Source organism: Zootoca vivipara, chromosome 8, assembly GCF_963506605.1.
Source record: "Zootoca vivipara chromosome 8, rZooViv1.1, whole genome shotgun sequence".
NCBI lineage: Eukaryota > Metazoa > Chordata > Lepidosauria > Squamata > Lacertidae > Zootoca > Zootoca vivipara.
The window spans coordinates 69,976,013-69,989,813 of NC_083283.1; the positions used below are offsets into that span (position 1 = coordinate 69,976,013).

Sequence of the window (13,801 nt, forward strand, 5' to 3'; positions counted from 1 at the left end):
TATCGCGAAATTATGGGGTTTTTTTTCGAAGTGACACACCACCCGAGTTATGCTCGGTTTTTTGGCGAATTTTGACACACCAAGCTCAAAAGGTTGCCCATCACTAAAACATAGATCGTCACAGCCGTGAAGACTAGAAACTCGCTCCTGTATTTTTAAACGGAACCTGATACTCAGCAAACTAAATTCTAGACCCAATAAACATACTTCAGGTTTCCTTCACTGAATTGCAGCATACACCCAGTACTAAAGAGACTCTTATTTTCCTCCTTAGTTGGTCCTTCACCAGTAAGAAGCTCTGTCTTTTGAACATCATTGAGTGCATGAGTGTCTCTGTGTTGAATGAAGTCTTAAAGACTGCAAGGGGCCCTGCACACAGATAATGGTTCTTACGCTTGTAGGATCATTAGATAGATATTTATTACGGCTTTAAGCCCATATAAACAAACAAAACAAAACAAAACAAAACCATAACAGAACCAGACAAAACCATTACAAAATCACAAGACCATTTACAAAGTACATCATAAAACGCATCACGACGATTGGGGGAGACAAAGAATATACAAGAGAGTCAAATTTTCGATTAAGATTAATATAAATAAAAACTTTCAGTAATCAAACAGCATTCCAGAACGTCTCTTGTGCGAGAGAACTGAGGTTAAAAACTTTGCAACCTGCAAGGTTCTATGGGGATCCGTGTCTTGCAGCACGTATGCAAGGTGTGACTCAACTGGTTTATCAGCTAGTTTCTGGATTATCGGGTCAATATACTAACCCGAGCCGCTCTATACATGGGGCAATTGAACATTATATTCAGTTGACTTGTTGTCACAACCACACAAAACAGAGAATTGGCCCTTGGTAAATCTGTGTCTCAGGTAGGATCATCGTTATTGTAAGTATGTCCCATACTTCCTAATGCCTGTCAGCTGCTTCCCCCTCCTTTGTCTCATTATTGCCCTTGTAGAACAGCAGGGAGGAAGGTGGGGGCAAAACTAGAATTACTTGCCTCCAACTGTCATTGTCTCAATCTCCACCAACTGTTAGGGCTACCTGCACTGCATCCCACTAGAATTGATGGGCACCAGCCACCACTGAAAAGACCAATTTCATAGGCAGGAACATGAAAGGAGGACAATTTATTTATTTATGGGAATGAATGCTTGCTAAAGTGTTTCTTGTAATGTGGTGGATGTAGACTCTAGCTATTAAGAATCAAATCTGCTCCCATCTTGGGATCTTGGGGCCAATGAATGTGCAATGTTCTTAACTACACTACTTTTATTTGGGAGAAGCTGTGGGGTTCCAATCTGGAACATGTTCCTGATCCAAAGCTGAGCCACTCGCTGGTTTTCTCATTTAGTCACTCTAAAGCAGTGTGTTCCCAAAGTGGGTGATACCACCCCCCCCCAGGGGGAGGTGCTGGAACGATCTAGGAGGCAGTAGTAGCCTCGGGTGCAATTAGGGGGCACTGAATAAAAATAAGCGCACAGAGGAAGCATAAAGAAGGAAGAGAAGATAATTTTGAACAACCGTTCAAACTGTTGTATGCTGTGTACTGATGCTTACTGCCAGGTCAGGCACCATTGTGGGATGGCAACAACACCTCCCCCAGATTCAGCAGTTGTGCTAGAGGCGAGGGGTTTTCCTGGGCTTGGGTGAACCATTTTTGGATTGCAACTTTACTATGTTGTAGGATGTAGGTAGAAATATAGAAACCTAAAAAAACCACAAATTTGTCACAGCAGCTTTCTGTTTGTTCACGTAGAGAAGTTGGATTTCCAGGGGCACTGAGTTGTTGTTGTTGTTGTTGTTTTGGAAAGGGGGCAGTAGGCCAAATAAGTTTGGGAACCCCTGCTCTAAAGCATGGCAGAATATTGGGAACTAGTTCATATATATATGTATGTATGCATAGACATATAAACACCAAGGCATTTCAGTGCATGTTTGGCTTGTCGAATTTCCCCTGCCACTTCCTCATGCTCGCTCTCAGCGTTTGATGTCAGCTCTTTTGTCTTTTCAGATAAATATGAAGTGGACTAGCTTGTCTTTTTGAGTCTGCCAGTATCGCCCCTCAGCTAGCATTGCATAGGGCTTACTTCTCCCCCCTCTTTCCGTCCCTTCGCAGCTCCAGCTGAGCATTCTGATTCATCCCTGTGACTTGAACAGGGACTTGAAATCTACTTGACAGTGGGTAGCGCATGTGGAGTAGCTGTAATTGTAATGTGAGGCATTAGAAGTGTCTGGAGATTCCAGAAAGTCACTGTTGAGCTTGCCAATCAGGGCTTTGAGAATTATTCAGAGCACCAAGGGCTGCCTGCTGAAGCTAAGAGCAAGCCATTGTTTGTGTGCTCTGAGGAGGATGCGAAGTCAAACAACCTGAATTGACATATGGGTACCACAAATAAATGCATGGTTGGGGGGTGGTGGTTATGCACCCACTGCAGTGGAAAGTGGAAGGCAGGGGTTTCCAAGTGTGCAAAGACAGAGATCCTAATCATCAGGAATGACACAGGGAGGAATTTACTGGTCCTCTTATTGAGTAACTCCTTATAAACTTCCAACAAACCCCATGGTTTGCTGCAACACAGTTTGAAAGGAACTGTGCTGGGGCAACAGATGGCAAGCAGAGAGAAACATTCCCTCACAGGCAGTGTGAGTTGTGCCTTATCCATAAATCAATCTCCAGTATGAACTCCACACAACAGTAGTAAAATGCCATTGATCTGGTTCTTCTGAAGTCATTTCAGGTATTTCAGAATTAGAGAGTGAAAAGGTGGCTTTAATTTTCTCACAACATGTTCCAATGTTTCCTGGCAGCTCATACAAACCATTAGTGCTGTGGACAAGGACGAGCCCCCACGTGGACACAAATTTTTTTTTGAGCTGGTGCCAGAATACACAGTCCATCCGAACTTCTCTATCGTGGACAACAAAGGTAGGCTCTAATTATCAGCTCTAGGTGCCCTTTTTTCATCCCTGCATGTAAAGATTCCTAATGTGAGTTTCCATTTCTCTTGGTCTTCTGGTTCAGATAACACAGCGGGTGTTGTAACAAGAAGGAATGGATACAGCCGGAATAAAATGAGCACCTATGTCCTGCCAGTGGTAATATTTGACAATGACTACCCCATCCAAAGCAGTACAGGTACACTGACTATCCGGGTGTGCGCCTGTGACAGCCGGGGGAACATGCAGTCTTGCAATGCTGAAGCTTTGCTCCTTCCAGCGGGTCTTAGCACAGGAGCCCTCGTTGCCATTCTGCTCTGCATCGTGATTCTCCTGGGTAGGTGGTACAGTCCCCTTCTCTTGCTTTACATCTGAAAAACGATTAAAATGTCCAAACAAGGGGAAGAGGATATTTGCCCTAAGGGCCAACTTCTCATCATTCCTTTTTCCAGACCTGCACAAATTGCAACTCATCAAGTTAAGAGGTGCTTTAATATGGGGATTGGGGGGGTGGGGCTCAGTTCTGTAAGGTAAAGGTAAAGCAACCCTGGACAGTGAAGTCCAGTCAAATTTGACTATGGAGTGTGGCACTCATTTATGCTTTCTGGCCAAGGGAGCTAGCGTTTGTCTGACAGCTTTTCTGGGTTATGTAGCCAGCAGGACTAAACCGCTTCTGGTGTAACAGAACACCGTGATGAAAGCCAGAGCACACGGAAACGCTGTTTACCTTCCCGCCACAGCTGTACCTATCTATTTACTCACACTGGCATGCTTTTGAACTGCTAGGTTGACAGGAGCTGGGACAGAGAAATGGAAGCTCACCCCACCGAGTGGATTCGAACTGCCGACTTTACGATCGGCAAGCCCAAGAGGCTCGGTGGTTTAGACCACAGCGCCAGCTGTGTCCCAATGCTCAGTTGTGTAGGTCAGCTGTAACCAGCTGCTAGTTTAGAGATGTTTTGATACTAGCGAGGGAACATGCAAAACAACATGTTTTACTTGCTGAGACTTGAAATTGCTGTTTTGGAACAGTAACATAGCTTACACATACGAAACATATATTGCACATGCTCATTCTTTAAATTGGCATTTTTGGAAAATGAACGTAGTTCATACATGGGTTCAAAAGTACCTCTGTATAACCCACCAGGTGGTTGTGTGCCATCCTATGTCTCTGATCAACAGCCCCCAAACTCATTGCAAAGAGATCAGGGGAATTATGCCAGATTCCGATAGTTCAAATATCGACTGAGATATAAGGGTAGTTATATTTAATAATATTGCATACTATCTAACATGATGAGGGGGTGGAAGTCATGATGTATGAGCATCTCTGCCAACGATGACATACCAATGAAGTCTGAATGGCCTATGTCAGGAATTATCTTTACTTTCTGAGGAACGGCCATGTCTCTTGCTTTGCTTGTAGTGACTGTGGACAACGCTGCCTCTTGGCCATGTGTCAGCCTGAAGAGCTGCATTGCATCATCCATTGTGATGTCACAAAGTTACAAATCTTTGCTTGTGTGTGACTTATCAACACTAAGATCAAAAGGAAGAAAGTTTCACCTAGTGGGGGTCAAAAATTGGGGGGGAGGAAGTGCCAGAGGCATCTTAGTTTGATCTAGTTCTGTGCAGCATACAAATTAATACAAGGTCCAATTCAGGTGGCCTTCTCCCAATTAGTGGTTAATTAACAAAGCTAGAAAAACGAAGATCCTTGCCGTGTCTGAGATCTGTAGTATCAAATTAGGAATTGGCACATCAGTTTATTTCTGGTCCACATCACTTTCTAGTGTCTTCACCCATAAGTCTACTTCATCCGGTTTCCAAATACATGCAGAATTCAAAAGAAAAACCGTAATAAAATGTGCATATAATACATATTTCAATACATATTTTCAAACCTAATGGGTGACACCCAATGAACTGTTTCCATTAGCACAAGGATGTATATTGCACAGTGGAACCTCCCCTCTTCTCTTCTCCCCATGCCCCTTTGTGCCCTCCTCAGATCTGCTCCGGAGGCTTGTGGGAACTCCAAAAGATATTTAGCAGGCACATGGAGAGAGAAGATGGAGAAGAAACATTTGCGTGGCGAGCCCCCAGGCCCCGCAGTTCCCTCAGAAATAAGCACACAGACAAGTATATGTTGGTTTATTGGGATAAATTAGGCCACAACTTTATTGGTTACAGATAAAAAAAAATCCTTCCAAAAGCACACAAAAGCTCATACCAATGAAAAACTTAGTTGGTCTCTAAGGTGCTACTGGAAGGATTTTGTTTGTTTGTTTCGACTACGGCAGACCAACACGGCTACCTACCTGTAAGTTGATTACAGATGTGAGTGTTTGGCTTAGGCAATTGGATGAAGCAAGACTATATCCTGACTCCCGCCTGTCTGCAGGAGTCCCATAAGGGTCAACCACCGATAGGGGGAGCCCCACGATATACATCAATTGAGCACCCCCAGGGTCACTAAGGGGGTCGTGGCATGGCCCTAGCCCATGCCCAGGCTTCTGACAGGAACCATACCCCCGGATCCCTTTAACGGGATACCCTTAACGTGGAGGGCCAGGCCAGAGGCAACACCTACCCCTCCCATGACAAGGTTTACCTAACAGCTAACCTTACAAAGTTGTGACGATTACTACTAGGTAGGCGAAAACCAAATGGCTGGTGCCAATTTGTCAAGTGGGAAAATTCCTACCTGGCCCCAACAACCAGGCGATCGACATTAGTTGTAGCAAGGCCATAGTCAAGCAATGCAAGAAAAGAGGGTGGGTGGGCTGGGAGATCCGAGGGAAGAAGAAGAAGAGTTTGGATTTGATATCCCACTTTATCACTATCCGAAGGAGTCTCAAAGTGGCTAACAATCTCCTTTCCCCTCCTCCCCCACAACAGACACCCTGTGAGGTGGGTGGGGCTGAGAGACTTCAGAGAAGAGGGAGGAGACGAATGGAGGCTGCTCTCCCCAGCCGCGCTGCGCTTTAAATGCCAGGTGTCCACGCCCCCCGGCTAACCCGATTGGTCAGCCAGGGGGCGTGACACAGTGTCTGGGAGTGCTAATGATGTGGGCAGCATCCCTTCACCCCCTGCCGGGTCACTGGGAGGTCTCGGGTCGTCACCTGCAACGCAGCCCCTCCCCCCCGAAAAAGGGAGCCATTTTCTAAACATATTTTCTTTCAAAGTATGTGTTTTTAATCCTACATTATATTTATTTGGGGATGAGTACTGCTTCAGAACATCCAGGAATGATCTCATCAGTGAAACATGTCTGGTGCCACCACAACTTTCAGACACCAAGAAACCCTTGTTTACCCATGCTTCTCCACCCCGGTCCTATGCACTGTTCTGGGGCTTTTTCCAACGTCCTAGAACCAATTTGGGAGCAGGCATGATGGGAAAGGAGAGGAAGCAAAGCCTTGTTGTGTTAGTGGGACTTGGCACTAGCACAACTGTGGCACTAACTTAGTCATGTTCATCAGTTTCAATGGATCTACCCTTGAGTAAAAATTCACCGACTCCCACCCAATAATTATAACATTATAGTTTGTTTTGATGGGCAGAAAGCAACCCACCACCAAAGGAATGTAAGTGTAGCTGAAGATGAACTAAAGGCACACTGGCATCTTGCGTTGTTTCCTGCTGTTTAATGCAGCAATTAAATTTATGATGAGCTTTTACAAGTTCATAAAAGTCCCAAATACCAATGCAGAAGAAGCCACTTCTCTAATAAGAGGCTACCTCCTCTAAGGATCATACTTTTAACTGTTGAAGTATGAAACTTGATGTGTTGTCCATAACAACAACAACGAAGATGAGTGCTAAAGGGGGATAAGTGAATAGGCTGAAGAGCCAGTGAGAGTATTCTTTGTAGTGAAGGCAAAAAGGAAGTGCCAAGGTGAGAAGTGGATTCTCTAAAACTTGTTTGTGAAAACAACATGAGTAGAATAGACCATGCACATTTATTAGTCGACTTGCTTCAGCAACATCCTCACTACAGTATAACCTTGGTTCAGTCATTTGGTACCCATGGGCACCAAATGCATACAGAGGGTTCTGAGAGCAGACCAGCTAGCTTTCCCTCCTAAATGCCAGCACAGGTGCCGTCCCACCCCACCTGACAATGCTCATAGGTGCAAAGGGAGCTTCCTTATATTGAATCAGACCATTGGTCCATCTAGTTCAGTACTGTCTACACCGAGGACCAGAAGTTTCTCATCCATGAGGCTAATTAGCCCCTTGAGGCATCTCCACTTGGCCCACAAGGCCATTTTGATCAAGCCATGCCTACCTGACCTACAATGGGGCTGCTCTCCTGCTCGTTCCAACTGCCACTGAAGGCAAATGAGCATAATGGTCACGAATCCAGGATTAGCACAGTCCATAAGAAATCCAGTCACAGCAGACTTATCTTAAACTGGACAATAACTTACAGGTGAAACTCGAAAAATTAGAATATCGTCGAAAAGTGCATTTATTTCAGTAACACAACTTATTATTTTTTCTTTTTCTTTTAATTTTTTTTTCAAATGCTTTCCTTTGGAAATTCCACAGTAATAAAACAAATAGGTACAATAATACAAAAATAAACATCACTATTACATTTCATTAATTACATTCCATTTATAATTGACCCGCCTAATGACAAATAATTACAATTACAACAAATAAAGGCTTGGCATATCTTGCTTTGCATGTCATGCATCTATCTCATATATTGGTTTCACCTTTTAAGTTGCATTACTGAAATAAATGCACTTTTCGACGGTATTCTAATTTCCTGAGTTTCACCTGTATAATAAGACTAAACCTTAACACTATAGCATGCAGAACACCACACCACACCAGAACAAAGAGATAGAAAGAGAAAATGTGAAATCCAGGCTCCTCCTGGGCTGACTATTAGAGTCAGCATGATAAACCAGCTGTATTCAGCTTTCCAGAAGGAATAACCCAAACATCAGAAACCTTCTGCCTGCTTCTTTCACATAGAAAGAAACCTTTCAGAACACTCTTGAACTAAGTAGAATAGGAAAGACACATCAGATCAATACTTTCTGTACAAGAAATGCAAACTGACAGTACTCACCAGCCCCACTTCCCCATACCCTCTTCTCTACTGACTAAACTCTTTACACATTACCCACCCCCTCACCTATCCCCGCACAGCTTGCCAAAAAACCCTTTAAAGGAGGGGCAGGCACTCTGGAAAATGGTTTTCTGCATCATCACCCTTCACCATTAAACCTCACTATATCAACATTTAATTAGCGGGAGAGAAGCACCTCACAGAGCACTCTGCCAAACCATTCTGTGAAGTGCCTTCCCCCTCCTTTGAACCTCGATGCAGCTGCATTTAATAAAGGATGGGAAGAGCTTCACAGAGCAGTTTGCCAAAGTGCACTCTACTTCCATGACACCTCGCTGCGCACATGTGCAACCAACCCTCCTCCATTAAACAGCTCCAACATGCTAGACTTGGTGTGGCCACCAACCGGCAAACTGCAGCATGATGACAGCCTTACCGTATATTTTTTATGTATATAGGAAAATATATGGTGTTGAGTGTGATGCAGGTAAAAAAAAACTGGCTCAGTTCAGATAAAGGGGACACAAGTGGCGCTGTGGTGTAAACCACTGAGCCTTGGGCTTGCCAATCAGAAGGTCAGTGGTTCGAATCCCCGCGACAGGGTGAGCTCCTGTTGCTTGGTCCCAGCTCCTGCCAACCTAGCAGTTCAAAAGCACATCAAAGTGCAAGTAGATAAATAGGTACCATTCTGGCAGGAAGGTAAACAGCGTTTCCATGTGCTGCTCTGATTTGCCAGAAGTGGCTTAGTCATGCTGGCCACATGACCCAGAAAAAATGTCTGTGGACAAACGTCGGCTCCCTTGGCCAGCAAAGCAAGATGAGTGCCGCAACCCCAGAGTCATTTGCGACTGGACTTAACTGGCAGGGGTCCTTTACCGTTACCTTTTACATTTCAGATAGCAATTTGAATTTTCCTAAGACCTACAATCTCCCCCAACCCTCCCAGCCCCGCTGGGGATTTAAGCTGGAATCTTCTGCATGAAAGGCATTTGCTCTGTTGCTAAGCTGCAGCACAAACAATATTAGCCTGAAGAGGGCACTGTGCATATGTAGATTTCCACATATATGGCTCCTACAGGGGGAAGAGGGACCTTCCTCAGGGTTATTGTCCCATGGAGGGAGTCTGTGCACATAAATTGACACCGATTGCACATCAATATCTAGTGAGACTGTCAGGACTCACTTCAGGACTTCAACAGATAAATCCCATGATTGCATACTCATAAGCCTGATTGAGTTCAGTGAGCTTTACTCTTGATAGCATGTACAGTCATACCTCGGAAGTTGAACAGAATCTGTTCTGAAAGTCCATTTAACTTCTGAAACATTAGGAAGCCAAGGTGCGGCTTCCAATTGGTTTCTGATTGTGCAGGCACGGCAGAAGCAATAGTGGAAACCATGCCAAATGTTTGGCTTCCCAAAATAAATAAATAAATAAATCGAAAACCGAAACACTCACTTCTAGTTTTTGATTGTTTGGGAGCCGTAACGTGTGACTCCCAAGGCGTTCGGGAGCCGAGGTACGACTGTATATGGTTGAAGTCCTAGGTCTCATTAATTTTAATGGGAGAGTCAAGCATACACCTATTGTGATCAATGAGGCTTTTGAACAGCTTTGTCTAGGTCAGGGATGTCCAACAGGTCAATCGTGATCTACTGGTAGATCCCCATGAGGTTTGGGTAGATCGCTGTCAATCTCTGGCTCCCTTTCCTTAGCATCGCTAAAACTGACTCCTGCCACACCCCCTCGTCATGCCCTCCATTGTTGTATGTTGTATGGAAGGGAAGACGGAGCTTTCTCTGTGCTGCTGTTATGATCCATAGAGATCTTTTTGTGAGTGACTTTACCCCTTCGTCCCTTGCCTTTAACCCCCCCCCAAAGGAACTCCCCCCCCCAAAGCTTTTTTAACCCCTAAAAATGAGGCTTTCCTTCCCAACAAAAGCTCAACCCAAAAAAACCAGGGGTACATCACTGCCAGTTTTTAATTCTGAAAGTAGATCGCAGCCTCTTGAGAGTTGGCTACCCCTGGTCTAGGTGAGGCCCTTTTAATTTGCTTTTCAGTATCCACCTGCTTATCTAGCCTGTTATTTATTTATTTATTTAAATTTCTATACCGCTTTTTATTTTTAATAAATATCTCAAAGCGGCTTGTCTGTTCCTTACTTCTCTTTGTTTGCTCCTAGTTTTAGTCGTGCTGTTTGCCGCAATGAAGCGGCAGAGGAAGAAAGAGCCCTTGATCATTTCCAAGGATGATGTCCGAGACAATATTGTGACCTATAATGATGAAGGAGGTGGCGAAGAAGATACTCAAGCCTTTGACATTGGCACGCTGAGAAATCCCGAAGCCAGAGAAGAAAGCAAAATGAGGAGGGATGTGATGCCAGAAACTATCTTCCAGATAAGGAGAACTGTGCCACTGTGGGAGAACATTAATGTCCAAGATTTTATCCATCGAAGGCTAAAGGAAAATGATTTGGATCCAACGGCACCTCCTTACGATTCTTTAGCAACATATGCGTATGAAGGGAACGATTCTATAGCAAATTCGCTTAGCTCTTTGGAATCACTCACTACAGATGGTGGCAACCAAGATTACGATTATCTCAGTGACTGGGGACCTCGGTTTAAAAAGCTGGCAGATATGTATGGCGGAGATGAGAGTGACCAAGATTGACATGCCAATCCAGGGACTCCAAGCGCAGATGAAAGGTTCCATGTGATGAGACAGATCTGCCCCATCTTTCTCAGTGACAATGGCTCTGTGCGTACAGCCCCAATGAATATCTGCAGAGCATTCCTCAAGGTAGTAGAGAATGGGAACAGTCCTACATAGAAGAAAGGGGCTTGTGTGCTTACACTGGCGACCGGGCAGCCTTGGATCATGACCTAATAATAGCATTTTGTGACTTGGTCATTATTGATGGGATTCATGCCTCTGTATCTAGATAAAAGTGGCCTACATTCTCTTACTTGGAAAAATACAAAAATAGGTGTTTGTCTTAGTAAGGGTTTGCTTAACAAGTCTACGTGAATGAAACTGGTTAGATTTTATAATTGCTATTTTAAGACAAAACTATATTTCACCCTCTCTGCCTAAGATGTTGGAAAGAAGATACTCAGCACTTATGAAAAGATACCTAAAAAGGCTTTTTGTGCCTTTAATAAACAAGTTGGAAAGTATAACTTTTTTTTCTAAAGGAACACTTTGCTTCACTTTTCCTACGGCTGTCTGGGACTATATGTACCCATCTTATAATCTGATTACACCTTAAAAATTTTAAGAATGAATATTACTGCCATATTTATTGAGTAAAAGAATGTCTGTGTGTCGATTCATGATATTTTTATATATGTATATTTATATTTTTGTATTTTTATTAAATAAATTAGTATTGATAAATAGATGGCTGGTTTCATTTGCTCAGCATGTGGGGCGCTTGAGTCAATGATAGGAAATGCACATTACAGCCTTTTCCAACCCAACCTGGTGCTCTTCACGCATATTGGACTATGACTCCCACAGCCCTGGCCAGCATGACAAATGGTCAGGGATGTTGGGAGTTAATCAATCAATTCCAAAATATCCAAAGGGCACCAAACTAGGCCAGTGTGTTGTAACTATTTGTGGGAAGCAGGTTGCTTTTCTTTTCAGATGTATGAATTAGATGTAAATAGTTCCTGCGTTCAGGGCACCCCAAGAATGATTGGACTGTGTTGTGGAACTCTCCACTTTGAGGTTTGTTGTCTATGCAGAGACCAATATCAGGTAGCAAAGCAGAAAGGAATTGTTCTTGTACAAGAATGGTGTCCCATCTACCTGGCTGTGCAGACAATTGAGCCTATCTGCAGGTTACATTTTTTTTTAAAAAAAAAAGTTTTCCCCCCCAGTGCTTTTTTTCCCCAGGGGGACTCATTACTGGCATTTTTTTTTCCTAGAAGAAAAGCACTGGTTTCCCCACAGTGTGTGATACACACATCTTTGATTCCAACAGACCCCTGTGTGTCACCCAATCACAAGTGTCTCTAATCCGGCTTGCCCCACTTTTATGCAATTTTTATAGCCAACTTTAACTATGCATTTTGGGAACTATATCTCCCTGTCGCCCACTAAGTCCTCCCTAACTTCCTTTGTTCTTCTAAGTGTCAGTTAGCACAATCTACTTAACACGTAACTCAGCCACAAGCTTCATCCATTCATTGCCTTGTGTTTAAGAGAGTTTCCTGTTGCTGCCTGGAACAAGGTATTCAGAGAAACAACTGTTAGCTGCTTACAAGCAGGTGTTGCATTTCTCAGGAACGGGCCCTAGATTTAGCCTGGGGCATTTTAATCTCTATCTTAACAATTATTTCCTCTTTAGACCATTTCTTTCTCTCCTCCTCTCTCTTTGATATTAATATTTTATTTGGTTTCAAGATTCAAAATTACATTTTGACACTCTGTAATTATAATCCTATTCTGCAACGCTAAGAACTCCCCTCTCACCCCTCTTCAATGTTCATAAGTCATATAGCTAATTTCTCTTGACCAGAGTGCCTCTATTTTCCAACACAATTCCAATCCTGCTGTGAGGACAGAAGATCAGGTGACAATATTTTACTATGTAGTTCAGGACCATACATGATTATCTCTCCTCACTCCCCACATACTTTTATTCTCACAACCAGAACCTCTTCATGATGAAGGCCCCAGAAACTAAGAGTTGTTTTCAATGTTGCTTCTACCCACATTGATATTAATGGACTTGACTGACTTAGGTCCATTAATTTCAGTGGATGTACTCTGAGTAGAACTTTGGGATACAACCCTTAATGTTCATTTGAGGCACATCAATCTTTTCCCTCCTTTTCAGCTTGAGTGTCCCATTGGGCAATGTCGATCATAGCCTCTTCCAAGTGTGATATGTGAGACAATTGCCCATTTCCTGAAAGAAATGTATCCTCACTGCATCCCTGTGAGGCAAATTGGGCTGTGAGAGTGTGATTAGTCCAAGGTCAAAAACTGGGCTTCATTGTTTGAAAGTCACCTGCTCTGAGACACAGTCATTTACTTGGTGGGAGCAGTCTACATAATTGCTCTACTTGATGAAGAGGATAAAATCCTCTGGCTCCACCTTCAGAGCGGGTGGGACACTTTATGTTATCTCATATAAACAGCACACAGGCAGAATCAGAAGGCAGACCTGTGTCAATGACTCTGCAGCAATCTTGCCATAAACATTGGGGGCACCGGTTGTCACCGAGTGAAAATATTGGCCTAATAAAATATAGAAAGCCCAACAGAAGCATTACTGGTGGGCCAAAAGAGGGGGGGGGGCTTAAAGTGCTAGAAATTAATTTATTCCAGGCCTGGCACATTTTGGAAACAAGTCTTTCTTGGGGGAACATTTCTAGCAGCCATTCTCATAAATACATCTAATTTCTAGCACTTGGGAGTTTTTTCTGTTTCCCCCCTAATAAATTATAGACCAGCCTTTTTCAGCTTAAACATGCGGAGAATGAAAAAATGCACATGCACACTGTCCGAATCCAAGAATGCCAGGCGAGCCTGTTCTGTTTCCCATCCTTTGTGCATTGATAGGGAGGTTTCAGGTGGGCTGAAGATGCTTAGAAGCTGTCTCATGACCATAAACCTTGATAACTTGCTTGGGAGCCCCCTTTAGACCTTTCCACTAAGCTTGCAAAAGTCAGGGATGGAGTGGGTGGCATGAATTGGGAGGTTGGGATCAGGAGTATGGATGCCAGAAAATCCCAAC

The 13,801-nt window shown here is 43.6% G+C and overlaps 1 protein-coding gene across 3 annotated transcripts in view; it reads left to right on the plus strand.

The window, feature by feature from the left end:
- Positions 1-10,834, plus strand: part of LOC118089935 (cadherin-9) — a 73,549-nt gene extending 62,715 nt beyond the window's left edge. For 2 of the 3 annotated variants that reach the window (XM_035125105.2, XM_035125108.2), the window contains 3 exons: positions 2,824-2,941; positions 3,038-3,289; positions 10,232-10,834. In XM_035125105.2, the coding sequence (XP_034980996.2) occupies positions 2,824-2,941; positions 3,038-3,289; positions 10,232-10,722 (861 nt within the window). In that variant the 3' untranslated portion in view covers positions 10,723-10,834. The remainder of the gene's footprint in view (positions 1-2,823; positions 2,942-3,037; positions 3,290-10,231) is intronic. The other variant, XM_035125107.2, reaches the window with a different exon arrangement.
- The last annotated feature ends 2,967 nt before the right edge of the window (positions 10,835-13,801 follow it).